The sequence below is a fragment of the Sorex fumeus genome, unplaced genomic scaffold (genome assembly GCF_029834395.1).
Source record: "Sorex fumeus unplaced genomic scaffold, SorFum_2.1 ptg000024l, whole genome shotgun sequence".
Lineage (NCBI taxonomy): Eukaryota > Metazoa > Chordata > Mammalia > Eulipotyphla > Soricidae > Sorex > Sorex fumeus.
In genome coordinates this window covers 49,795,001-49,820,823 of record NW_026606081.1, presented here as the reverse complement: position 1 = coordinate 49,820,823, position 25,823 = coordinate 49,795,001, and the positions used below count along the sequence as shown (strand labels likewise).

General features: G+C 57.0%; 2 protein-coding genes across 3 annotated transcripts in view; one reads left to right on the top strand and one right to left on the bottom strand.

Annotated features, from left to right (window-relative positions):
• Positions 1-5,342: 5,342 nt before the first annotated feature.
• On the top strand, positions 5,343-16,399 carry CLU (clusterin). Of its 2 annotated transcripts, none has more exons than XM_056114149.1 (9): positions 5,343-5,468; positions 8,600-8,746; positions 9,331-9,479; positions 10,537-10,707; positions 11,220-11,634; positions 13,040-13,153; positions 14,720-14,949; positions 15,372-15,544; positions 16,217-16,399. In XM_056114149.1, the coding sequence occupies exons 2-9, from the start codon at positions 8,635-8,637 to the stop codon at positions 16,224-16,226; spliced, it is 1,374 nt and encodes a 457-aa protein (XP_055970124.1). In that variant the 5' UTR covers positions 5,343-5,468; positions 8,600-8,634; the 3' UTR covers positions 16,227-16,399. The 2 variants fall into 2 exon arrangements, with proteins under 2 accessions (XP_055970124.1, XP_055970125.1); XM_056114150.1 differs by having other exon boundaries at positions 5,435-5,461.
• A 4,008-nt stretch (positions 16,400-20,407) lies between these two features.
• LOC130023592 (L-gulonolactone oxidase) overlaps positions 20,408-25,823 on the bottom strand; it is a 15,056-nt gene continuing 9,640 nt past the window's right edge. Inside the window, exons 9-12 of the mRNA XM_056114151.1 lie at positions 24,321-24,470; positions 23,734-23,898; positions 21,485-21,575; positions 20,408-21,018 (exon numbers count right to left, since the gene is read on the bottom strand). Of these exons, the coding sequence (XP_055970126.1) occupies positions 20,890-21,018; positions 21,485-21,575; positions 23,734-23,898; positions 24,321-24,470 (535 nt within the window). The 3' untranslated portion in view covers positions 20,408-20,889. The remainder of the gene's footprint in view (positions 21,019-21,484; positions 21,576-23,733; positions 23,899-24,320; positions 24,471-25,823) is intronic.

The following is a 25,823-nucleotide window of genomic DNA, read 5'->3' as shown; positions in this document are numbered from 1 at the left end:
ACTTCTCAGAGAACGACATCATCCCGGGCAGATAAACCGCCCCGTGATGACAGTCTATCGGAGTAGGGGGCATGGGAAGTGGCACCCAGTCAAGAGGCCGAGGGAGTGGAGTCACGAGACCGGACAGGGACCAAGAATTGGAAACATCGTGCTGGTCCCTGAGGTCATGGGAAGGGACAAAGACAAGAACTGGAAACATATTGCCAGTTCCTAGAAAAAAATGCTGTTATGTTACCAAACCCTAAATAAACTGCTTAGAATTCGGAGTCAAGGTCCTGGTCAAGACTCCACTATGTTAGATGAGACTCGGACCCTAGCTCGAGCTAGCAATAAAGGGGCCCTGCATTTGCATCCTCGCGTCTGGTCTGGTCAATGGGTGAGCGAAACTCCCTTCCCAGGACATAACACCCAACACCATCAGCTTGGCCAGGCCTTGCTAGGAATAAATCCCCCCCACCCCACACACACACTCTGAAGGCCCTCTGAGAAAAGTCTGAACTATAAGCAGATGCATTTAATATAACACGCTTCGTCTCTCTCTCTCTCTCTCTCTCTCTCTCTCTCTTTCTCTGACATTTGTATTGCCATAACGGCAGCAAACGAGGAGCAAAAATATTATAAAATTTTGTCCTTGCATATATGTTATGGTTTTTAGAAGCCACACAGGGGGATACTCGGGCTAGCTCTTGGATGTGTGTTTAGGGAGCACTTTGGGGATATTCAGGGGGCCCTATGGCGTTCCAGGGATTGAACCTGGGTCATCTGCATGCAAGGAAAGTGCCCTCCCCATTGTATTCTCTCTCCAGTCCCGTCCTTTAATTTTAAAAAAGTGGCATTAAGCTGCAAGCCTGGTCACAGTGAAATAATATTTATTTGAATATAAGAAGGGGGGTCAGGGAGACTGTGTACAGGGACAGAGCACATGGTTGGCATGTTCAAGGCCCTGAGTTTGGTCCCCGGCTTCAAATTCCCAGGGTGGCCCCAGTGGTCCCCAGCACTGCCCACTGAGTAGTTCCACCTCACTGGGCTGAGTCCCAGCTGGCAGGGAGTGGACGCCAGGCTCCCAACAGAGCTGGGAGGACAGTTCTCCTGGATTGAAGTGGTTAGTGCAGGCAGAGAGGAGTGTGACAAATGGTTCTTTGTGCAATAAATTTGACATTTCTTTCCCTGGATTCATATCTCCCTGGGATAAGCGATTAATTTTGAAATAAAAATAATACTCTAAATTACCTCTAAACATATGTTATGAACCTAAATAAACAGAAGAACTATCAAGAAGAGAAGCTGAAGAGAAGATACAGTGAGTAGGACATTTGCCCTGTACACAGCCAAGTTGTTTTTTTTAATTTATATTTCTTGTTTCTTTTTCATTGAGTCACCATGAGATATAGTTACAAAGCCTTCATGATTGAGTTTCAGTCATGCAATGTTCTAACACCCGCTCCTCTACCAGTGTACATTTCCCACCACCAATATCTCCCGTATCCCTCCTGACACCACCCCCATAGCCTGCCTCTATGGGAAGCATTTTATTCTCTCTCTCTCTCATTTTTTATTTTATAAGTTAGTTCACAATATTTGATTATATTTAATATTCAAACACCAATCCCACCACCATTACACCTTCCCACCACCAAATTCGAGATGTTTCCATCCCAACCCCAATCCCTGTCCCAAAGCACAACCAGAATAATATATTTCATATTGTCTGTTATGCAGAACTGCTGAACATGCTTACAAAAAAAGTGTTCATATTTTTTCTCTCTGACTCTGTCTCTCTCTCTTTCCGTTTGGGCATTATGGTTTGCATACCGATACTGAGAAGCCATCATATTTGGTCCTTTGCCCACTTTCAGCACACCTCTCCCATCCAGAGTGATCCAACCATAATTGTCATAATGGTCCCTTCTCTATCCCAGCTGCCCTCTCCCCCAGCCTGAGAGGCAGGCTTCCAACCATGGACCATTTGTCCTGACCCTTGTTTCTACTGTCAACTAAGCCAAGAGTCATCCCTGAGCACCACCAGGTATGGGAGAAGAAGGGAAGAAGAAATAACAAGAAAGGAAGGAAAACCAAATGTCTGTAAAAAATATCGGGTGTTTATAAGTACGTATATGTACAGACATGCTAAATATCCTATAAATACCCATTATTCAGTTAACGTTTTTTGTGTGTACTTTATGCTTCAGTGCCTCCGCCCCTCTCCCTGGCATGACGTTGCAGCCCCTGGTAACCTCAGTTCTGTTCCAAGACTAAAGCCTTATTTTCCCAGCCCTTATCTCCTTTTCCCTGGCTTTGTCTCTTTGACCCACCTGTGGGTGAGATCACCCCGTATTTGTCTTTCTGCTGACTCATTTCACATGACAGCCTCTAGTTCTCCGCATGTTGTAACAGAAAGTAAGATTTCTTTTTTAGAGAGGCTGGTGCTGGTCCCTTATTCCCAGCCCCTGGCTGAGGGCCACTCCCAGTGGTGCCCAGGGAATTGTCCAGTGCTGGGGGTTAGCTCCTGCTACCCTAGTGCATAAGCCTCTAGAAGATTCTATCTTTTCTCCTGTTTGGTTTTGGTTTTGGATCACCCTCATTAGTGCTCATGGCTGACTTCTGCCTCTGCTTGCAAGGACCACTCCTGATGGGGCTTGGGGGACCCTATGAGGTGCTGAGGCTTGAACCCCGCTTGGCCGTGTGCAGGACAAGTGCTCTACCCACTGTACTCTCAATTGGGGCCCAAACTTCATCTTTTCTTAGGGCTGCCTTGACACCATTATTTAGGAAACCTGAGGGTTTTTTTTCTTTTTTTCTTTTTGGGTCACACCCAGCAATGCACAGGGGTCACTCCTGGCTCTGGACTCAGGAATTACCCCTGGAAGTGCTCAGAGAACCATATGGAATGCTGGGAATTGAACCCGGGTTGGCCACGGACACGCCTTACCCGCTGTGCTATAGCTCCAGCCCCAGAAACCTGAGTTTTAGAGGGGAAGTGAAGGAGTGAGAGGGGGCTGGACGCTTCCATCCACAAGAACTTCCCTCCTGCATCCCTGAGTCAGGCCAGGCGGACTCGTGGGTCTCTCTGCACCTCTCCATGCTCCCAGAGTGCTCTTCTCTAGTGCTCTTCCGGGAGGGGGCACCAGCTGAACGTTACAGAGGTTAGAGGAACAAAAGGAGGAAGCAGGGGGCACTGGGGTCCAACACCAGCAAGGCCCTGTAGTGAGTCTCTGGCCTGGCCCCAGAGCTGGAGCCTAGGGCCCCCTCAGGATGGTCACCGGCCAGGGCCCTGCTGCAGGGCTGGGCCGAGCAGTGTCTGGAGGCGTCAGTCTGTGAGAAGGGGGGAGAAGCACAGGCAGCAGACCCCCCACCCTGCCCTGGCCTCTGCAGGGAGTTTCTCAGATGTAAGGGAGTCTGTGTGTGTGTGTGTGTGTTTGTGTGTGTGTATGTGTGTGTGTGTGTGTGTGTGTGTCTTTCTCTCTCTGTGAGACTGGCAGGCCCAGGGGGCACCCAGACCTTAAGGCGAGATCAGTCCCAGGGCCCAGATGACAGGGACATCTGCAAACCACAGGTGGGCACCTCCAGCTGCCTTCAAATGTCTGACTTGCTGCCCAGGACCTGGCTCAGAGTTTGGGGTGGTCCCAGGGCCAGCCCTGGGGAGTGGGTGTGGGTGCAGATGGCATAGTACAAGGGACCAGCCCTTACTTAGCGACTTTATGGGGGCTCCCATGCCTTGGGGTCATGTTGGTATGCGGGGGGGCATAGGGGAGGGAAAAGGAGCCCCCTGGACCCGTTGACCGCCACCATCTCCCTAGAAGAGACCCCAGGAATGAGTTCAGGGGCATTCTCCAGACGCCCAGCTCTTTCCTTAAAACTTCCTCCATGGGTTTTAATCTCCTATTTTGTTACTTTATGTTCCCCAGATGAATGCAATCTTTCTATGTCTATCCCTCTCTTTCTGACTCATTTTGCTTAACATGATACTTTCCATGTAGTACCACTCGTATGTAAATTTCATGGCTTTGTCTTTTCTAACAGCTACATAGTACTCCATTGTATAAATATACCAAAGTTTCTTTAACCAGTCATCCTCCCAGGATGGGAGAAGCATGCTGAAAGTAGACTATGGACTGAACATGTTTGCCACTCAATGCCTCTTTTGCAGACCACAACACCCAAAAGGAGAGAGAGAACAAAGGGGAATGCCCTACCACAGAGGCAGGGTGGGATAGGGGGGATGGGGGGTGGGAGGGATACTGGGATCCGTGGTGGTGGGAAATGGGCACTGGTGGAGGGATGGGTATTTGATCATTGTATAATTGAAAACCAAGCACAAAATTTGTAAGTCTACAACTGTACCTCATGGTGTCTCACTAATAAAAATTTTTAAAAATTACCAAAAAAAGAGAAAGACTTCCTCCATGGATCCTCACTTGCTGAGGGCTGAAGGCCGGCCAGCCTGAAGGCCAGCCAGCCTGGGAATCTGGTGATTTTCTCGGGTGACCCCTTATCCTTGTACCCCCACCTACCTAACTCCAGCTAAGACCAGTCTCTCCCTTGCTGGCCCTTCAAAGCCTGATTTTGAATACAATTATCGCAGAGTTCAGGGCTGTGGGGAGTTCCCAGTGCCGAGCCGTTGGGACTCCAGTGATAAGTGAAGCTGAGGGAGGCAGTTTCTGTAGAAAATGTAGCAGTTCAGACAATGAGGCTTTCAGAGAGAATAGAGTCCCGGGTCGAGCCTGTTCTGGCCGTCTCTGTTGCTGTTCTTTCTTTCTGGGCCAATGACCTCGCCTTGGTGTGCCTGGGGTTGAACTGGAGCGGGGGTTCCGGGCTGGGGTTCCGGGCTGGGGTTCCGGGATGAGGCTCCGGGGTGGTGGGGTGAGGCCAACTGGGTGGGGGACTGGTTCAAGCTCCCTGGAGATGGGGCAGAGCCAGAGCCTTGGGCCCCCAGGCTGCCCCAGATTGGGGTACAGGGATGTACCTTAAAAGCATGAGCAGGGAAGCAGGTACCCCCACGTACACCACCCTCCGCTTGGGGCCGGCCAGGGGCTCAGGACAGGGGAGACTTTCTCCCCGCAGAGTAGCCATGTCTAAGCACAAATTCCAGCAAAGACCCCCGAGGGGAAAACAGAGCCCTCCTCTCAGCGGAGAAGAGATTCCCATACAAACAGTGTGTGTGTGTGTGTGTGTGTGTGTGTGTGTGTGTGTGTGTGGTGGTGATGGGGTGGGGGGGGTCCACCCTGGAGACCTTTGGCAGTGCCCACGCGCCCCCTGGCGGCCTCCCCGCGCGCTGCAGCGGGCGGACCCCTGCTTCCAGCCGCCGGTGCGTTTCCGCGGCGTTCTCGAGGCGTGACTCACGCAGGTCTGCAGCCAGCCCCCGAGGGGGTGGGGACCCGCCGGCGCTATAAAGACGGGCGCCTCGCAGCGCCCTGCACGCGGCGTCGGCGGGAGCAGCTCGAGTCGTGGGCGCAGCAGAGCGGTGAGGGGTCCGTAGAGCCCCCCCGGGGCCCGGGGCAGCGGGCGGTGGTGGCCTCCGGGCAGGGACCTTGCACCGTCGCGGCTCTGGCGGCGGGGCAGCCGGGGTGAACGCTGCAGGGAGCCAGGGCTCTGCCTGCCGCCTCCCGGGCTCCCCCCACCCCGGGCTCCGGGGGTTGCAAACGGAGCAGGTGCAATGAACGCGGGTCCTTTGCAGGGAGGCGGCCGGGGCAGCGCGACTGGGGCGCAGGGGCAGGTGTGCAAATAACGCGGGTTCTTTGCAGAGACGCGACGACGACCACCGTGCTCGGGATAACGGCGGAGGGGTGGGGGGGAGTGATGGGGCATTGAAGGGTGCAGCCTTGCTGGCTGCAGGGCAGGTGTGCAAATAACGCGGGTCCTTGGCCGGGAGGCGGCCGGGGCAGCGCGGCTGGGGAGTGCGGGGTGCTGGCAGGGCAGGTGCACCTCGCCCTGAGTCATCCTGCTCACCTCCTCCCGGCCTTTCTCTAAGTGTCAGGTTCCGACTGAGTTCGGGTCGCAGCCGCTCCACCCTCTCCTGCACTTCTGAAAGCCCGCGAGGGTCCCCCCAGGAGGAGAGTTGGTCCCTGGGGTCCCTGCGGCTAGCTAGCCTGGACATGTCATTCAGCCTCTGGCCTTTCCCCGGGCGGTTTCCCAGAACTCGGCTGGCCCCAAAGTTCAGCCGCTAATAAGGCTCCTCATTGAAAGGAGTGTGGAAGCCTCATGGCCTCCCGGAGCAGCTGATGAAAAAAAAAACACAACGGGGAGGGGGTGGGAGAGAGGGAATAGGGGGTAAGATGCCTGCTGGCGCCCCTCCCTGGCTCCCCACAGCGTCCCCTGGGCACCACCAGCAGTGACCCCTGAGCTCAGGGGCAGGAGCAGCCCCTGAGCAGTGCCGGGTGTGGCCCCTGCCCAACCCCCCTCCCATAAAAAAGTAGCAAAGAGGGTGGTCATGTGGCCCCGGGTGCTGTGACCCGGTCTGGAGGGAGGCAGGGGTCTGGTTCCCTGGCTCTGCAAACACAGAGAGAAGTGAGGAATGGGAGTAAGTGCAGTGCCGAAAGGATGCTCGTGGAGGTTCGAGATAGCCAGGGGGTAAAGATGGAGCGTCTAAGCGGTCCGCCTTGTAGGCTGCACAGCACTGCAGAAAGGACCTCGCAGCCCCCACGGGGGCGTTGAGAGACCATCGGAGTGTGGTGGCACTTGCCCAGTGGGCTGGGGCATAGGCTTCGTGTGTGCTTTGGGTCCCGGTTTCCCTCCCCAGTGTGGTCCCCTAAGCACTGCCAGGAGCCACCCCGAGCTCTGAGCAGAGAGCAGCCTTGCAGCACGTCCAGGGATGATCCTCCCCCAGGTTGGAGTGCTCCCCGCCCCCCAGGTGTAGTCTGTCTCGCCCCAAAGAAAGTAAATCAATCAAGTTATGTTGACAACTGCAAGTGGGGGAGGCTGTTGGATGCTGAGGACGGGAAGGATCTGATTTATGGACTTGCAGCAAAAATGGAAGCGGGGGGGGGGGGGGGGCGGGGCCGGAAAGATGGTGCAGTGGGCAGGGTGCTGACTGCATTTCAACCTGGTCCCCCAAGCACTGGCAGGAGTGACCCCTGAGTAGCAGAGCCAGGAGTAAGCCCTGAGCACCACCAGGTGTGGCCCCCAAACCAAAAAACAACCCCCCCAAAATAGGAGGAGACAGGAGTACTTTGCACCCTGGCCTCGGGGCTGTTGACCGCAGGTCCGGCTGCTTGTCACTGGCCTCTGCTTTAGGTGGGGACGGGCCTCAGTGCCCAGCTCAGACCTCGGGGCTCCATATCCTGCCGCTGGGCTCACTGGGGCTCCCTCCGCCCGCTCAGGCACTAGCTGCGGTGGCAGGGGGAGGGTCTTGGCATGGCTCCTGGGCACTTGGCAGCCGGGCGCCGGGGGACGAGTGTCGGCGTCCTTGGACCAGCCTCTCGCCTGCCCGCCAGCCTGGCCGAAAGGCAGGCTTGGAACAGGAGTCAGCAGACACCAGCTCCCGTGACTCATCGCCAGCGACGCTGCTGCCTCTGTCCCTCGTTCCTGTGTCCCTCGGTCCCTTCCAAGCCTGCCTCCCCCACAGACACTCCCCGCCACAGCCGCCAAGGCAGGGCAGCTCAGGTTCCCAGAAGTGAGGGCTTGATGTGGCTCCTTTGAGACCGTGGTAGCCCATGGGCCAGCTAGACTACGGCGAGCGGTTGGGGGGAGGGACTGGGGTCCCGGGGAGAGACCTGCAAGCCCTGAGGCTCTGGGTTCGCCAGCCCGAGGTGGAGCCATGGATGTCCACCAGGGAGCACTGGGCCCCGCGCTGGGCCTGTGTGGGCAGCACTGAGGTGTTTCTCCCTCACCGGCCAGACAGGGCTCGGAGGGGCGCCAGCAGAAAGGGGTTCCCCTCTGCCCCCAGAGAACTGGTGGCGGGGGGCAGACCAAGGGGGGAGGGGCGTCTTTTGTGCAATTTCTGGGAAAGGACCGTTGTGTAAGACTTGGGCAGCGGCCTGGTCCCTGTGCCCGGGGCAGCAGCCTTGGCAGGCCCCCCGGGGCTTGGCGTCGGGACCAAGCCCCGAGCAGGGGTGCATGTCCTCCTAGAGGGAGCACTCACCCCCGACTCCTCATTGGAGTCTCAGGGTTAGGCCCTGTGAGAAAGAAGGCTTCAGGGTTGGCTGGGAGGGATGGTGCTCCCTCAGGGGGGGTCAGGAAGGAAGAGGAGAAGGAGGAGGGGCAAGAAGGGGAGAGGAGGGGAGGAGAGGGAGGGAGAAGGAGGGAAAGGGAGGGAGAGGAGCAAAAGGGGGGGAGGGGGAGAGAAGGGAAGAGGGGGGAGGGAGGATGAAGGTGGGAGGTGGAGGAGGATGGAGGGGGGTGGGGGGAGGGGCGTGAACAGGCCCCAGCCTGCTGGCCCCAGCCCAAGCCAGTGAGCGAGCGAGCTTCCTTTGGAAGGTGCCAGTGGCAATTGGGTCTTTTTCCCCGGGTTTTCCCGGGGGATAAAAACACTGCGGGGGCCGGGGTCAGCGGGGCCAGCGGGGTCCAGGCCCGCAGCCAGGCCAGCCCAGGGCCCAGTGTGGGGCTGCAGGCTGGGCCGGAAACAGCCCCGTTTCCATGGCGGTGTCCTGCTCTGTACAAACAGAAGCCGGCTGGGATTCCAGAACCATCGGAGGCACCATGAGGGCTTTGCTGCTGGTGGTGGGGCTGCTGCTCTGGGGGACGCCCGGGCACGGGCAGAACCACGAGCTAGTGCCAGCCGAGTCGGAGGTGTCGCCCAAGGAGCTGCATGGTGAGTGGCGAGGGAGGCGCGGGGCAGGGGTTCCGGGACCCTCGGCCTGGCCTGCCTGTGAGCTCTTGCTCCCGGCCTGGGCTGTGTCACTCCAGGGCCATCAGCCCACCCGACCTGTGCACTCGGCCGCTCCTGGGGGTGTGGGGGCCCAGGCTGTGTCCCCCTGAGAGCTGCCACGGCCCTTGGTCCACAACCACACTCTGTCCCCACCAAGATAAGCCCCTGGTGCACTGGGTTTCCTTCCGGGCCGTGGTGGGTGGTGGGTGGGGACAGTTCTGTGGCTTTTGCCGGGATCCTGCCCCTGGCATCACATGTGGCCGAATGTCCAGAACTGAGTTCCGCAAAGCTCGTGCCCATGGCCAAACTGACACGTGGGCACCAGAGCGCGTTCTGCGTCCAGGACTGTTCTCCTCCTCCTCCGGCAGCCAGAGGCTGGTTCCCTGGGCAGGGGGGCCGCTCTCCTCTGGGGCGTGCGGCTTTGATGATTCAGGAGTAGGGACCCTGGCCATCCACAGCCCCCCCTCCCCCCGACCCTTTTAAGCTGTGTTTTGGCCCTCACCTTCCGCTCCCCACAACCCCTGCAGAAATGTCTGCCCAGGGTAGTAAGTATATCAACAAGGAGTTGAAACACGCCCTCAAGGGCATGAGGCAGATCAAGGCCCTCATCGAGAAGAATAATGAGGAACGCAAAGCGCTGCTGGACGACTTGGAGGAGGCCAAGATGAAGAAGGAGGTGAAGTGCCCCCCCCGCCCCCGCCCCCCTGCCCAGTCCTTCCAGCCATGTCAGCTGACAGTTATTGGCTTTGGAAAGCCTTCCAGGGAGGGATTTGCTAGTGGCCGCTGGCCTATACCAAGCTTCCATCTTCCTTGCGGGATTTGGTTTTGTTTTGTTTCTGGACCACACCTGGCGATGCTTCAGGGTCTCTCCTGGCTCTGCATTCAGGAATCACTCCTGGCGGTGTTCAGGGGATGCTATGGGATGCCGGGGATCGAACCCGGGGTCAGTCCTGTGCAAGGCAAGCACCCTCCACACTGTGCTATCGCTCCAGCCCCCAGGTTGAATTCTTAGCAGATTCTTGGATCTCTGAGTTGGTTTGCTGAGGAGTTGGCCAGGTTGGGATGAGGGGTGGGGACAGCTTCGCTGTTGGAAGTTGGTCCATTGCCATCCTCTGCCAGAGGGCTGGTTGGTTACATTAGAACAATAAGAGGCAGAAGCCCGAGAGATGGTTACCAGGGTTTAGGTGCTTGCCTCGTACGCTGCCAACTACAACTCAATCCCCAGCACCACCACCAGAGCACAGAGCCAGGAGTAAGCCCTGAGCACTGCTGGGTGTGCCCTAAACACCAAAATAAATAAATAAAAATAAGATTGGAGAAGGGGGCCGGAGTAATAGGACAAAGCAAGACTTTTTCCTTGCACAGGGCCCTCATGGGCCCAATGCTTGGCACTCCAGAATGCCACTTGGAGTGATCCCTGGGCGCAGGGCCAGGAGTAGGCTCTGAGCACTGCCGGGCGTGTCCCCCACCCCCCAAAACCAAAATAAATGAAAAAAAATTCGGGGCACCTGGGAGATTTGGTGAGACGCCTGCACCCGCAGAGAGTAGGGACTGAGCTCTGAGAGGCGTGCATGGGTGGGGGGGTCTCTTGGAGATGTGGGGTGTCCAGGGGCGGTGGAGGGGAGAGGGGCTGGGGTGGACGCTAGCGCCCCATGTGGCGGGACAGAGGGACGAGCGGCCCCACCACCATACGCACACCCCAGGGCTGAGCGTGCCTCTGGCGCCCCCTGCAGGACGCCCTCAACGTCACCAGGGAGGCGGAGGAGAAGCTCAAGGCGTCGCCGAGCGTGTGCAACGAGAGCATGCAGGCGCTGTGGGAGGAGTGCAAGCCCTGCCTCAAGCAGACCTGCATGAAGTTCTACGCGCGCGTGTGCAGGCGCGGCCCGGGCGTGGTGGGCCACCAGGTGAGCGGGGGAGCCTGGCCCCGTGCACCTGCCTGGGGTGTGGGGGTCGGGCTCAGCCAGGCGCATCCCTGCTGGGGATGCTCTCAGCCTGGCCCCGCGCTGGGAAGGGTTTCCTGGGACCCAGGGGCCAGGAAGGACGAATCCCGGATTCCCGGTCCGCGCGTGCGGATCCCGGATTCCCGGTCCACGTGTGCAGATCCCGGATTCCCGGTCCGCATGTGGATATCGGATTCCTAGTCCGCGCGTGCGGATCCCGGATTCCCGGTCCCACGTGTGCAGATCTCGAATTCCCGGTTCCTGCGTGCGGATCCCAGATTCCCGGTCCGCGCATGTGGATCCCGGATTCCCGGTGCGCGCCCGAGTGGATCCCAGCCAGCCTCGCCCGCAGTTTGGGGCGCGCGCCCACCCCTCCCCGCCCCCAGTGTCTCACCCTAACTAGCATTTGCCGGCAGGACTGGGGGCTCGTTCCCGGCCCTGAGCGCTCTCCCTCCCCTCCCCCCCCCCCCCTGCAGCTGGAAGAGTTCCTGAACCAGAGCTCGCCCCTGTACCTGTGGATGAACGGGGACCGCATCGACTCCCTGCTGGACGATGAGCGGCAGCAGGCGCACGAGCTGGACGCCATGCAGGACAGCTTCCAGCATACGTCCAGCCTCATGGACACGCTCTTCGCCGACTCGCTCTTCGCCCGCGAGATGCCCGAGCCCCACTTCTGGTGGCCCCTGCGCAGCCCCGCGCGCCACGGGCCGCTGCTCTACGGGGCCAACTCCCGCGTGGTGCGCAGCCTCCTGCCCTTCCACCGCTTCGAGCCCTTCAACTTTGCGGACATGTTCAGGCCCCTGGTGGACATGATGCAGCAGGTGCAGGAGGCCATGGAGGCGCAGCTGCAGGAGGCCCAGGACTTCCCGCCCCTGGAGCAGGCACCAGGAGGTCAGGCTGGGGCGTGAGGGCTGGGGGCAGGACTCTGGGAGGCTAGATCCAGCCGGGGAGGCACGGTTGTGTCCCCCCAACATCTCCAGGCTCTCCAGAATGCTGGTTAAGCCGGGGCAAAGGGACTCCCCAGGCTCTAGAGCTGATTGTAGGGGTGCAGCAGGCACTGAGCCTGCAACCCTCATCCCTGAATGGCAAAGGGGGCAGTGACCCTCTGTTCACCCCGGGCTCCTAACGGGGTTCCACGAGACAGACAGCCAGAGCTCATAGCCCGGCTCGGAATGCGGGTATGTGGCTGTATCCTGGGGTCCTCTTCAGATCAGACTCGGAATGGTCCACGAGTGAAGGTGAATATGGACGAGAAAAGCCAAAACTTTGTTTTATTTATGGGTTTAGAGGCCATACCTGGTGGTACCCAGCATTCACTCCAGGCACGGTGCTCAGGGGTCATTCCTGGCAGGGCTCAGGGAACCCTATGGGGTGCCAGGGATCAAACCCTGATTGGTTGTATGCTAGGCAAGGGTCCTACCCGCTGTACTTTCTCTCTGGCCCCTAAACTAATACTTTTATTTACTTATTTGCCATTACAATTTTTAACTTAATTTAAACACCCTGGTTTATAAAGTTGTTCATAATATAGTTGTTATGGGCATTCAGTGTTCCAACAGCAATCCCGCCACCAGCGTGTACTTTACCATATTTATTGAGGTACTGGGATTTACAATACTGGGAATCATACTTTTCAAGCACACATCATCCTAATATCCCACCCACCAACCAGAGCCTGCCACCTCTACTCAGTTCTATGGAGGAAATCTCCAATTCTGACTTTTTTTGTGTGTGTGTTTTGGTTTTTGGGCCATACCCAGCAATACTCAGGTGTTACTTCTGGCTTTGAACTCAAGAATTACTCCTGGTAGTGCTTGGGGTGGGTGTGGGGGACCGTATGGGATGCTGGGGATCGAACCCAGGTCAGTCGTGTGCAAAGCAAATGCCCTACCTCTGCACTATGGCTCCAGCCCGTGACTTTCAGTACTTTTAAAGTGAGCCCTGGCACGGCACGAACCAGTAGCTGGCTAGTAGGTCTCTTCCAGGCTAGACCTTGGCATCTGGGTTTGTTTTTGCAGTGAAGGCAGATGTGGAAGGGCCCTGGGTGACCTCACTTTGGGATAGCCCTGCCTGCAGGGGGAACTCTGACCTGCTGGGGGAGACCTGTTCTGAGGCAGCCCTGCCTGCAGGGGGAGCTCTGGCCTGCTGGGGGAAAACCGAGTCAGAACAGAGCAGAGGGTGAGGCCCCATAGGTCCTGGGCATGGGGAGTGTGCCAGGCTCGCAGCCCTATGCAGGGGGCCAGTGTGAGGTCCGTCCTGACTCCTCTGCCCCCCTGACCCCTGCTCTTTCCTGCAGAGTCCCCAGAAGGTGGCAACAACCGGGCCGTGTGCAAAGAGATCCGCCACAACTCCACAGGGTGCCTGAAGATGAAGGATCAGTGTGCCAAGTGCAAGGAGATCCTGGCAGTGGGTGAGCACGGTTGGACCCCGAGCCGGGGGGGGGGGGGCGTGGAGTGCCTGTGACCCCTCAGGGACAGCCCAATCCCCACCTAGTAGCTCTCCTGCCTCTCACTCTGTGTAAGTGGGATCATCAGCATCTCCCTTCCCCCAGAATGTGCCCTCCTTGTGACAGCTTAAGGCTACATGGAGGAGAAACAGGATTTTGGGTCACTGTGTCTTGGAGGATGAGGGGCTGTTCCCTGTAGTCCTCAGGGGACCCTGTGGGCTTGACCAGGCCTCTGGCATGCACGTCTTGCTCCCTCGTCTCAGAGTTTTTCTCACACCCAGGACTTTCCCCTTTTAATTAGGTACTCAGGTTCTGGATCTTGAACCCAGGACCACACATGCATGAGGTTCCCGCTGTACTGTCGAGCTCAGCCCTCGGCCTCCAAACAGGAGGGTGTTTTGTTTGTTTGGGGCTCACACAGGTGATGTTCAGGGCTGACTCCTGGCTCTGAGCTCAAGAATCACTCCTGGCAGTGCTCGGGGCCCCTGTGGGATGCTGGGGATCGAACCCAGGTGGGCCTCGTGCAAGGCAAGCGCTCCGCCCACTCTACTATCGCTCCAGCCTATCAGCTTTATTTTTGGTTAGACAAACAAACACTGTCCTCCCTTTGTTCATCGATTTGCTTGAGCGGGCCCAGTAACGTCTCCATTGTGAGACTTGTTGTTACTGTATTTGGCATATTGAATACATCACGGGTAGCTTGCCAGGCTTTGCCGGGTGGATGAGATACTCTTGGTAGCTTGCTGGGCTCTCCAAGAGGGGCGGCAGAATCAAACCCGGCTCAGCCGGGCCGGCTACGTGCAAGGCAAACGCCCTACCGCTGTGCTCTCACTCCAGCCAGTGTTTCACAATAAGCCAAATATTTTGGTTAAAGAAAAAAAAATTTCTTTTTTTTTATTATGGGGCTGAAGAAGATAGTGCAAGGGGGAGGACGCTTGCCTTACACACAGCCAACCTCGGTTTGATCCCAGCACCACCTATGGTCCCCCGAGCCCTGCCAGGAGTGATCCCTGAGCACAGAGCCGGGGTAAACCTTAGGCACCGCCGGGTGTGGCCCCCAAACTAAAAAAAAAAAAATCAAATTAAAAAAAAAAACGGGCCTGGAGCGATAGCACAGCGGGTAGGGCATTTGCCTTGCAAGCGGCCTGACCCAGGTTCGATTCCCAGCATCCCATATGATCCCCAGAGCACGGCCAGGAGTAATTCCTGAGTGCATGAACCCTGGGAGTAACCCCTGTGCATCGCTGGGTGTGACCCAAAAAGAAAAAAAAGGAAAAAAATAAACAAGAAACCTCAACACTTGCCCACGGGCAGTAGAATGCGTGTGGCTATGTGAGCCCAGGACAGTACCAAGCATTTTCCCGTCTCAGATGCCACTGGCGGTGCCCCGTGCAGCCTTTCCCGGGTGCGGGCCCGCCTCTGAGCAGCCTGGGGCCCCCAAAGACAGCGGCGCTGGGCGTCCAGCCCCTGTCCGACCGCTGGCCGGGGCACGGTGCCCGCTGACGCCCACCTCCCCCGGCCGCCCCGCAGACTGCTCGGGCAGCAACCCCGCGCAGGAGCGGCTGCGCCAGGAGCTCAGCGAGGCGCTGCTGATGGCTGAGAAGTTCTCGCGCCGCTACGACCAGCTGCTGCGATCCTACCAGCAGAAGACACGCGCCTCCTCGGGGCTGCTCAAGCAGCTCAATGAGGAGTTCAGCTGGGTGTCCCGGCTGGCCAACCTGACGCAGGGCGAGGACCAGGACCACCTGCAGGTCACCACGGTGAGCGGGGCGCTCCGCGCGCGCGGGGAGAAGCGGGGCTGCGCGCGCGCGCCCCGTGGATGCCCCCTTGGAAATGGGGGCGCAGTCCGACGGCCTCCAGGGCTGCACCGAGCCGTGGGGGTCCGGGGGGTGTCCGTGCAAGGCTGGGGACTGTACCGTCTTGACATCGCTCCCCCCTCCCGGATGCACCGCTCCCCCCACCCCCGTGCGTCTCTCCCTAGCCTCCTCACCCCACCCTGTTCCCTTCCTTCCCTGACCGTCCTTGCCCAGCCCGGCCAGTGGTCCCCGAGAGGGAGGGGCTCGGGAATGATTCTTGCCGGCTCCCCTGCCCGGGCGCCGCCCTCTGCAGCCTGGACCAAGGGGGGCACAGAGGCTGTCTCCAGAGTCTGCTGCCCACTACCTGTCCGCTCCTGTCCTCCTAGGTGAATTCCCAGAGCTCCAGCACAGACGGTCTCCACGGGGTCACGCTGGTGGGCCTGAAGCTCTTTGATGCACCCCCCATGATGGTGTCCATCCCAGACAATGTGTCCAGGGAGAGCCCCCGGTTCATGGAGATGGTGGCCGAGAAGGCGCTGCGCGAGTACCGGCAGAAGGGGTGAGCAGCCAGGCACGCCAGCCGGAACTCTGGGGTTGTGTGGGGCTCTCCTCCCCAGGTTGCTCCTCCCTAGATGCTCCTCTCCGGAGTGCTCCTTTCAGGGTGCTCCTCCCCAGGGTGTTCCTCCCTGGGTGCTCCTCTCCAGCGTGCTCCTCCCCAAGGTGCTTCTCTCCAGAGTGCTCCTTTCAGGGTGCTCCTCCCCAGGGTGTTCCTCCCCGGGTGCTCCTCTCCAGCATGCTCCTCCCCAAGGTGCTTCTCTCCAGAGTGCTCCTTTCAGGGTGCTCCTCCCCAGGGTGTTCCTCCCCAAGGTGCTTCTCTCCAGAGTGCTCCTTTCAGGGTGCTCCTCCCCAGGGTGTTCCTCCCCGGGTGCTCCTCTCCAGCATGCTCCTCCCCAAGGTGCGTCTCTCCAGAGTGCTCCTTTCAGGGTGCTCCTCCCCAGGGTGCTCATCTCCAGGTTGCTCCTCCCCAGGATGCTCCTCCATGGGTGCTCCTCTCCGGGGTGCTCCTCCCGGGTTCTCCTCCCCGTGGTGCTCCCCCCCAAGGTGCTCCTCCATGGATGCTCCTACATGTGTGCTCCTCCACGGGTGCTCATATCCAGGGTGCTCCTCTGCGGGTGCTCCTCTCTGGGGTGCTCCTCCCCGGGGCCTCACCCACCATCCTCTCGTTCTTCAGGGCGGAATAAGACCTGCACACGGCGTCCCCGAGGATGGGGCATTGGCCTGATTCCAGAGATCCCTGGAGGCCCCCGGACCCCATAGCCTGCCCCCTCGGGACCTGACACTCTCACACTCACACCCGCACCAGCGGGCTCCTGCCCTGTATGCACTAACTCACATTAAACTTCCTGAATATCCAGCTGGCCTCCGGGTTTCTGCTGTCTCCACTCCCTTCTTGCGGGGCTCGTGTTAGCAGGGCGGGGGGGGGGGTGAGAGAAGTGAGTGCCAAGGACAGGCCTTTGGCTGAGGATGGAAGGAGGGTGGTGATGACCCCAAAACCACACCAGACATTTCTGGAACGTGCATGTTACCGGGAAGAACTCAGAGGGAAAGTTCTGGAAAGTACCTCTCCAAACCATGATCAAGCTGCCGCTGTCAGGGCTGGAGCGATAGTCCAGCAGGGAGGGCATTTACCCTGCACACTGGCCGATCCCCAGCATCCCATAGGGTCCTTGAGCACCACTAGGAGTGATCCCTGAGTGCAGAGCTAGGAATAAGCCCTGTGCATCACCAGGTGTGACCCAAACTCCCACCCCAAAAGCTGTCACGGTCTGTTTGGGGGTGAGGTGGGGGAACTCTCCTGAAGTGAGGGTGGAGATATGCTAAGGATAAGTCTTTTTTGGTTGTGTTTCTTGTTTTGGTGGTCACCTGGTCACAGGCCTCACTCCTGACTCTGTGCTCAGGGCTGGCTCCTGACTCTGTGCTCAGGGTCTCACTCCTGTCTCTGAGTTCAGGGCTCACTCCTGTCTCTGTGCTCAGACCTCATTCCTCAAAGGTCTTAGGAGACCCTCTGGGGCACCAGGGGTCAAATCTGAGCTGCAGTTTCTCTGCAGCCTTAATTTGAGGGTCCAAATTTGAGGTTCCCCTTATGCATACTCTTGTTCCCTAGAGGCAAGGGGAGCCTGTTGCTTTTTGTTGTAAGATCCTGGGATCCCTGTGGGGCCCTTTGGACATTGTTTGTCCACCGTGGAGCCAGACAGTCTTTATCTCTGTTCCTGTCTGGGATTTTTCCCCTACTGGGTTTTACTTGATGAGAAATTCCCTGCTTTGTCCGTGGTCCAGCCTGACCGCAGTACCCTAGACTGCCAGCAGGTGGCGCCCAGCAACCCATCTCAACCAGCATTAACTGGGCAAGGGGTTGGAAATGAAATTTTTTTTCTTATTAATTTTATTGAATCACCGTGAGATAGTTACAAGCTTTCATGTTTGGGTTACAATCACACAATGATCAAACACCCATCCCTCCACCATTACACATTCCCCATCACCAATATTCCCGGTATAACCCCCCTTTCCCCCCCTCCCCCTGCCTCCATGGCAGACATGATTCCCCCTAATCTCTCTCTACTTTTGGGCATTATGGTTTGCAGTACAGACCCCGAGAGGTTATCATGTTTGGTCCTTTATCTACTTTCTGCATACATCTCCCATCCCGACCGGTTCCTCCAGCCATCTTTTTCTTAGTGATCCCTTCTCTATTCCAGCTGCCTTCTCCCCTTTGCTCATGAAACAGGCTTCCAGCTATGGAGCAATCTATCTGTCCCGTGTGTCTAATATCCTTAGGTGTCAGCCTCATGTTATGTTGTTTTGTACTCCATAGATGAGTGCAGTCCTTCTATGTCTGTCCCTCTCTTTCTGACTCATTTCACTTAGCATGATACTCTTCATGTCTACCCATTTATAAGCAAAGTTCATGACTTCATCTCTCCTGACAGCTGCATAGTATTCCATTGTGTAGATGTACCAAAGTTTCTTTAACCAGTCATCTGTTCTAGGGCACTTCGGTTGTTTCCAGGCTTTGGCTATTCTGAACAGTGCTGTAATGAACATATAGTACAGATGTCATTTCTACTTTGCTTTTTTGCATCCTCGGGATTTATTCCCAGAAGTGGTATTGCGAGGTCATATGGAAGCTCAATTTCTAGTTTTTGAAGGACTGTCCATACTGTTTTCCAGAAAGACTGGACTAGTGGTCATTCCCACCAACAGTGAAAGAGTTTTTATTCTCATGTGACGCCTTGTTTATCACATATACTTACAATGGGGGGTTGTATGGGGGGAAATGTGTGTGTGTGGCCAGCATCCTGGGTTGGTAGCCAAGTTCACATTTAAAACATGGAAAAGGTGTATGCATAAAATCCTATCATTAGCCGTTAGATCTGGTTCAAAGACCTGGACATCGGTTAAAACAACTGAGCTTGAAAGTATCGGGAGAAAGTAAAGTGGGTGGAGCATTTGCCTGGCAGTGGCCCACTCAAGTTTGGTGCCCCTGGCATCCCATGTGATCCCCTGAGCACCACCAGGAGTGCTCCCAGGAGTGCTCCCTGAGCACAGAGCCAAGAGTAAACCCTGAGTACTGCCCAATGTGGTCCCCTCAAACCCCAAAACCAACCAATAAAAACACCCCAACTGGGCTTGTCATTATAGCATCATATTCCACAAGTTATTTGACATTTCTAGTAGCTTCCTGTAGCTAGGGCCCAGGAGTCCCTTGGGGAGGAAGGGACCTCCAAACAATGTTCAGGGGGGTTGGGGCCAACCCTGGTGGTTCCAGGCCAGAGGTGTTGGAAGGACCAATGGTGCTGGGCTGGGGTTGCTCGGGGCCTCCAGGGGCCCACACACTTCCGGGGACCCAGCCAGTAGTCACCTTGACTCCTGGACTTTCTCCCCAGCCTGGTGATTCTCTCTATATATATTTTTGCAGGGGGTGGGTGTTGGGCCGTACCTGGTGGTACTCAGGGCTTGCTCCTGTATCTGCACAGAGGGATCCGTCCTGGCAGGTTCCGGAGACCCTCTGTGGTGCCCGGGATGGAACGCAGTTGTGTGCAGGGCAAGAGCCCTGCCTGCCGTCCCTTATCTTGGCCCTGCTGTTTCCTTGAGCTCCTAGACCAGTTCTTGAGAGAACAGCCTAACACAGTCTCAGGACTCCCCCTCCTGCTTCTCCCTTGTTGGACCTCAAAGCACCTTTTCGACGTTTGAGAGTTGCTGCACCAGCCCCCTCAGGACAGCCCCCAGGCCCAGTGTCAGGGCCTGGGGGTCTGCCCCACACAGAGATCGTCACAGCCGCTGCTGACAGCTGCCACCAGGGGGCGCCAGAGTGCTACTCGGGGCTGACCTTGAAGGCTGACCTTGAGAAACCGTGGCTGGGTGATGTTTCAAGGAGGGTGGGCCCCCCTCCCCTGCCCCTTATGTCCTGTAGGTCCTGCCCAGCCCGGGGATCAGGTGGGCTTGGCCACTTCGGGGGTGTTCACATCCAGACACATTCACAAGCAAAGTGTGTGGACTGGGTATTCCCATCTGTTTATGGTTTCTCTTTTGTTTGTGGGCCACACCCAGCTGTACTCAGGGAGCACTCCCAGTGGAGCCCGGGACCCTCTGCTGGGGACCCAGCCCCGGCAGACTGCAAGCCAGGCAAGCATCTCCGCCCCTGCGCAGTTTCCTTGGCCCTGATTATGTTGGGCATGTGTGTGTATGTGTGTGTGTGTGTGCGTACGCACGTGTATGTGTGTCTGTGTGTGTGTGCGCGCGCGCATGTGTCTGTGTGTGCGCATGTGTGTCTGTATGTGTGTATATGTATGTGTGCATGCGTGTGTCTGTGCGTGTGTGTGCATGCACACATGTGGTCTGTGTGTGCACCTTTGTGCGTGTGTTTGTGCACACGTGTGTGTATGCATGCGTGTGGAGCTTTCATGCGTGTGTGTTTGTGAATGTTTGTGTGTGTCCAGTGCTTGCATGCATGTGCGTGTGTTTATGTGTGCACGTGTGAGTCTATGTGTGCACATGTGTGTGTGCTTGTGTGTATGTGTGTGTGCGTGTGCATATGTGCAGTGCTTGCATGTGTGTGTGTGTGTGTGTGTGTGTATGATTTATGCTATTGTTTCTGTGCAGTTCTTTCTACATTCTGGGTGGTACCCTCTAGAGGTCAATGTGATTAGAATTTCAACTTCTTAAGCTGAGGGATGCCCTGTAAGGTTCTTGGTGCCCCCAAAGTCTCTGGGACCAGGAGGCTTCCAAGATGGCCCCATGAAAGGCACCAATAACAGGTCGGAAGCCGAGTTTGTCAGAGGAGCAGGGGGCATTTTCCTAAAGCCAAGGCCAGGAGTCCGCGCACCCCGACTCCCGGGGGACAGTGGGGAGAGTTAAGACGAAGGCATCACTTGGTCTTTATTAGAATGAAGGCAAGATGGATCCCTCACCCCAGCACCCTGCACAGAGGCAGGGAGGAAGGGCTGGGGGACCTCAGGGCGTGGGGGTAGGAGGTCCAGAGACACTCCAGAGCACCTGGGGACAAAAAGAGGGGTAGCATCTATGGACTCCCCCACAAGGGCTGCACACCCCCGGGGTCCCTGGAGAGACAGACACCAGCCGCAGGTGGGCTGGGAACCCCTGATGGTGACAAGATGGCATCTGAAGGTTTCCTCCTTCTGGTGATGGTCAGCTTGGGAAAACGGGGTGCACGTGGAGATGGAAATGGGGGTAGGAGGGTTCCAGGCAGTTCTTTGCTGGGGCTCCTCATGAGGGCTCACGAGGAGGTGGGAGAGGGGCCCAGCAGAACCAGGCTCATCTCTGGTGGTCTTCAACCTCCTGGGAGACTGAGTGTGGGGGGATCCACCTCGACCCCTGGCTGCCTCAGAAGAACACCTTCTCCAGATATGCGTTCAGGAACATTCCCCCAGGGTCCAGCCTTTCCCGGATGGCACAGAACTCTGGGAAGGCGGGGTACATCTCCTCGAAGTCCTTCCGCGTGCAGTTGTGGGCCTGGGGGAGCAACCAGAAGAACAGGACGGACCTGGAGCTGGCGTGTGGGCTGCAAACCCACACCTGGGCACATAGCACCCACACATGCATGCACGCAGGGTCCCACCCGCGCACACATTTCCACGCATGCATTTACATGGATCCACTCAGAGGGGAGAAAGCTCTAGGAGAGGGAGGGGTGCAGGGTGCGGGCCATGCGCGGTCACCGCGAGAAGGCTGCCCTGGCTCTGCAGCTCCGCAGATGGAAGGCCCGTCCCAGCGGAGTCGCCCAGTTTCCATCTGCCCAGCGGCCCGCGCTCGCCCTCTTCTGGAAGCACCAAGGGGAAAGGGAGGAGTCCCCTGAAAATTCCCAGGACTGGAGCGCTGGGTGGAAACCCCCATCTGGGAGTGGGGAAGGGGCCCCCTCTGGAGGCAGCCACAGCTCATTGCAGCAGCCGCGCGGCCCGCCTGGACCGGAGCATCCTACCTTGGCCCAGTGGGGCCGGCCCCCCACCTTCTTCATGATGGCCTCGTAGGTCAGCCAGTAGTCCAGGCGCGGCACGTCCTTGCCATAGGGCCTGGGGAGGGTACGGGGAGAAGGCGGGGAGGCCACGAGGTCAGGGGCACTGTGCAGACGCACCCCTGCAGACAGGAGCGGTGTGACCCCATGACTGCAAAGCATTTGCTTGTCACTCGCCCTCAGAAGCGGCAGGAGTGCCTACATCCTCTCACCTAGATTAAAACAACTAGCTAAAGGTTATCAGGAGTCTAAGTAATTTTAAAGAATTTGGGGTATGGGGGCTGGAGCGATAGCACAGCGGGTATGGCGTTTGCCTTGCACGCAGCTGACCTGGGTTCAATTCCCAGCATCCCATATGGTCCCCTGAACACCGCCAGGAGTAATTCCTGAGTGCAGAGCCAAGAGTAACCCCTGAGCATCGTCAGGTATGACCCAAAAAGAAAAAGAAAGAAAGAAAAAAAAAGAATTTGGGGGGTAGAGACACATATCATGGATGTGTTTATATACATATAATTGTCACTGTCACTGTCCTCCTGTTGTTCATCGATTTACTCTAACGGGCTCAGTAACGTCTCCATTGTGAGACTTGTTACTGTGTTTGGCATATTGAATACGTCAAGGGTAGCTTGCCAGGCGTTGCCATGCGGGCAAGATACTCTCGGTAGCTTGCCGGGCTCTTCGAGGGGGGTGGAGGAATCGAACCTGGGTCGGCCAGGTGGTCTGCGTGCAAAGCAAACACCCTACCCGCTGTATATATTTATATATGTATAATATATACACAGGCTGGAGCGATAGCACAGCGGGTAGGGCGTTTGCCTTGCATGCAGCCAACATGGTCAATCCGAGTTCGATTCCTCGCCCCTCTCGGAGAGCCCAGCAAGCTACTGAGAGTATCTCGCCCACATGGCAAAGCCTGGCAAGCTATCCGTGGTGTAACCGATATGCCAAACACAGTAACAAGTCTCACAATGTTACTGGGCCTGCTCGAGCAAATTGGTGAACAACAGGAGGACAGTGCTACATAATTTATATAACTTTATAACTATAAAATTATAAATATATATACTTGCATATGTAGAGGCCAAAGGGATTACACAGGGTTAAACACTTGCCTGGTCTGGGTTTGATCCCCGGCACTATACAGGGTGCACGGAGCCCCATCAGGAGTGATCTGAGTGTAGAGCCAGGAACACTGCAAGGAGTGTCCCCCCAAAACCACCCACTCCAGGAAATGTCCCAAACGAAAAGTGCACATATGTATAGTACTGACACATGTACATGTCCTCTTAAAGGTGCATGCATAGGTGCTAGAGTGATAGTACAGCAGGAAGGGCATTTTCTCTGCACCCAGCTGACCTGGGTTCCCATATGGTCCCCTGAGCACCACGAGGAGTAATTCCTGAGTGCAGAGCCAGGAGTAAGCCCTGAGTATCATCGGGTGTGATGAAAAGAAAAAGGTGCATACATAAAGATGCATGTACCAATGATGCCGGGTTAGAGTATTACACTGTACCACGCTACATCTACGCTATAGAGTTATATCTATGATAGATATTGCTAATAATATATGATGACCGATCTAATGATATACTCTATATGTTCTATAAGAGGATGGATAATATGGTAGACACCATCGCCCTAGCTCCGTTGGCAGCCGGGCGGGCACACAGCCTTCATGCTCCATCCTCACCAGCAGATGGCGCCATGTCAGACTTGAAAAGATCCACCCAGACTTATAACACCCAAAGTAAATAAATAAATTAATAAAAATCAAAACCCCAAAGTTCGAGGGCCTGTGATGGTGAGGATGGCAATAGTGAGGCAGATGGGGCCACATCCTGGCCAGGGAGATCCAGAACGTTCTAGGAGGTTTCTGCCAGGAAACCGACTCAGCCTTGAGATCACGGCAGAACACGCCTGACCTGGTGCTGAGAGAACCGTGTGGTGCCGGGGATCAAACCCAGAGTCCCCATCGCAAGTCTGTGCTCCAGACCCTTTGAACCATCTTCCAGCACCACACCCTGTTTCTGCTGAACTGAAGCCAGATCCCGGAAGCTCTGAGCAGACCCCACCCAGAGATTGTCCCGCGCATCAGTCTCCAAAAGGATGACCACTGCCCTCCACGTGTCCTGTCCTCCCATAGGCCCCGCCACCCAGGGAGTGTCACAGAACATGCTGGAGAAGTGTGAGTGCCCAGGGTGGGGTGCAGACGTCACCTGTACATGATGATGTTCAGGTAGCAGCTGTCCCTCTGAAAGCAGGGACTCATCAGGATATCGTCGGCGCGCGTGAAGCGGACCTCCACGGGGAAGTGGGCCACCAGCTGCGGCCGCGCCTCCAGCGCCGCCTTCAGCCCCAGCAGGGCCTCCTTGGTCTTCTCCCTGCCAGGCCCAGGGTAGACAGACCCTTAGGAGCCATCGCCAGAGGCCCAGCCTGCGGGGACATTGTGGGGGAGGGGACACGCAGCCTCCCCCGCCTTGCCCAGTGGCCCCTCTCCAAGGGACCATCCATGTGGAGCCCAAGAATTAACCCCAGCTTATGTCCAGCCTCGCCCCCTCACCCCTGCCTAATCAGGCCCCTCCCCTGCTCTGGTCCACGCTGTCTGCACACTGCCCCCTCCCCGGTACGGCCCCTCTGCCAAATGCCTGTTGGCCCAACTGTCCCCTCGGTCCACTGTGTCCAGCTGCCGGTGGGTGCTACCCCCGAAGGGTGAGTGCTCTGAGCTCAGGTTCCACCCTGAACCTGATCCCCGCTCCCAGGAGGGTCCCAGGCTGGGGGCGTGTGGTGGCCCCTGGCTGCCCACCGGGGGATGGCCCAGTCCTGCACGTGCTGCTTGAAGCGACACTCGTAGGTGAACATCCGGTAGCTGATGCGGCAACTCTCCTTCTTGCGGCTGAACAGGAGCCAGAAGAAGCAGCGGTTGATCCAGCCCACGAGGCTCGGCAGGAAGGTGCTGTGGGCACAAGAGCGGGCTTGGGTCTTCGAGGGGGCGGGCCCCAGTGCCATCACCCTCGCCCCCAGCCATGGTGACTCCAGGGGAATTAAAGGAAAGGCACAGGGAGAACTTGAGAACACGCACACGTGCACGCACATGTACACACACATGTGCACACACATGTGCACACATGCACACACATGCATGCGTGCACCACATGCACATATGCATACTCACACACACGCACACACTCATGCATAAATGCATAAAGCACAGTAGTATTTGCACACACACATGCACACATAAGCCCACACACGCATATGCACACACACATGTATAGGCATATACACATACACCTGCACACGCACACATACACACACACACAGAGAATCTCTTTCCAGAGCAGGCAACAGCTCCTTTAAGAAGCATTTCGAAGGGCTGGAGCAATAGTATGGCAGGTAGGGCATTTCGACACAACCCAGGTTCGATTCCCAGCATCCCATATGGTCCCCCAAGCACCACCAGGAGTAATTCCTGAGTGCAGAGCCAGGAGTAACCCCTGTGCATTGCCAGGTGTGACCCCCAAAACAAAACAAAATAAAAAGAAACATTTCAAGCGGAGGGGGGCAAGAGGGAAACTGAGGCCATTGGTGGTGGACATGTGGAGGGATGGGTGTTGGAACATTGTATGACTGAAACCTTATCATGGACAGCTTTGTAACTGTGTATCTCATGGTGACTCATTTAAAATAAGTTAATTAAATAGGTGGGAAAACCCCAAAGACAAGAGTGCAGGGCCTGAGGACAGAGCAGCGAGGGTGTTTGCCCCGCGCAGCCATCCTGGGCTCAATCCCGGCACCCCATCTGGTCCCAGGGCCTGGCCCAGAGTGATTCCTGAGTGCAGAGCAAGAAGCAAACCCTGAGTCCAGCCGGGTGTGGCCCTGAGACAAAAACAAACAGACAAGGGACACTGCGGCCCTGGAGAGCCGAGGGCTGCGGGCGGTGCTGCGTGCTGGGGGCTGGGTCCACTGGGCACTGCTGAGAGTGACCCTGATCTCAGAGTGGGCAGCTGCCCTCTAAACACACGAGAAAGAGCCAACCCAAACCAAAACAGCATGGCAGCTCCAAAGATAAGGGAGCAAGTGGGAGCCAGAGCTATGGGGCAGCTGACGATGGAGTGGGTGTTTGTGTGCCTTGCATGTGACCAACCCGGGGTTCGATCCCTGGGACCCCAGATGGTCCTCAGAACCACCAGGAGTAATTCCTGAGTGCAGAGCCAGGAGTAACCCTCAAGCATCACTGGGTGTGACCCCCCAAAAACCCAAATAGGTGGATTTATGGATTTGACGTGTGTGTGCATGTGTGTGTGTG

What these genes read in the sequence shown, in the direction of transcription:
- CLU (XM_056114149.1), top strand. Translation starts at nt 8,635, where the DNA reads ATGAGGGCTTTGCTGCTGGTGGTGGGGCTGCTGCTCTGGGGGACGCCC. An exon ending in GTCGCCCAAGGAGCTGCATG is followed by an intron (nt 8,747 to 9,330) that starts GTGAGTGGCGAG and finishes CAACCCCTGCAG; the next exon opens with AAATGTCTGCCCAGGGTAGT. An exon ending in CCTGGAGCAGGCACCAGGAG is followed by an intron (nt 11,635 to 13,039) that starts GTCAGGCTGGGG and finishes TCTTTCCTGCAG; the next exon opens with AGTCCCCAGAAGGTGGCAAC.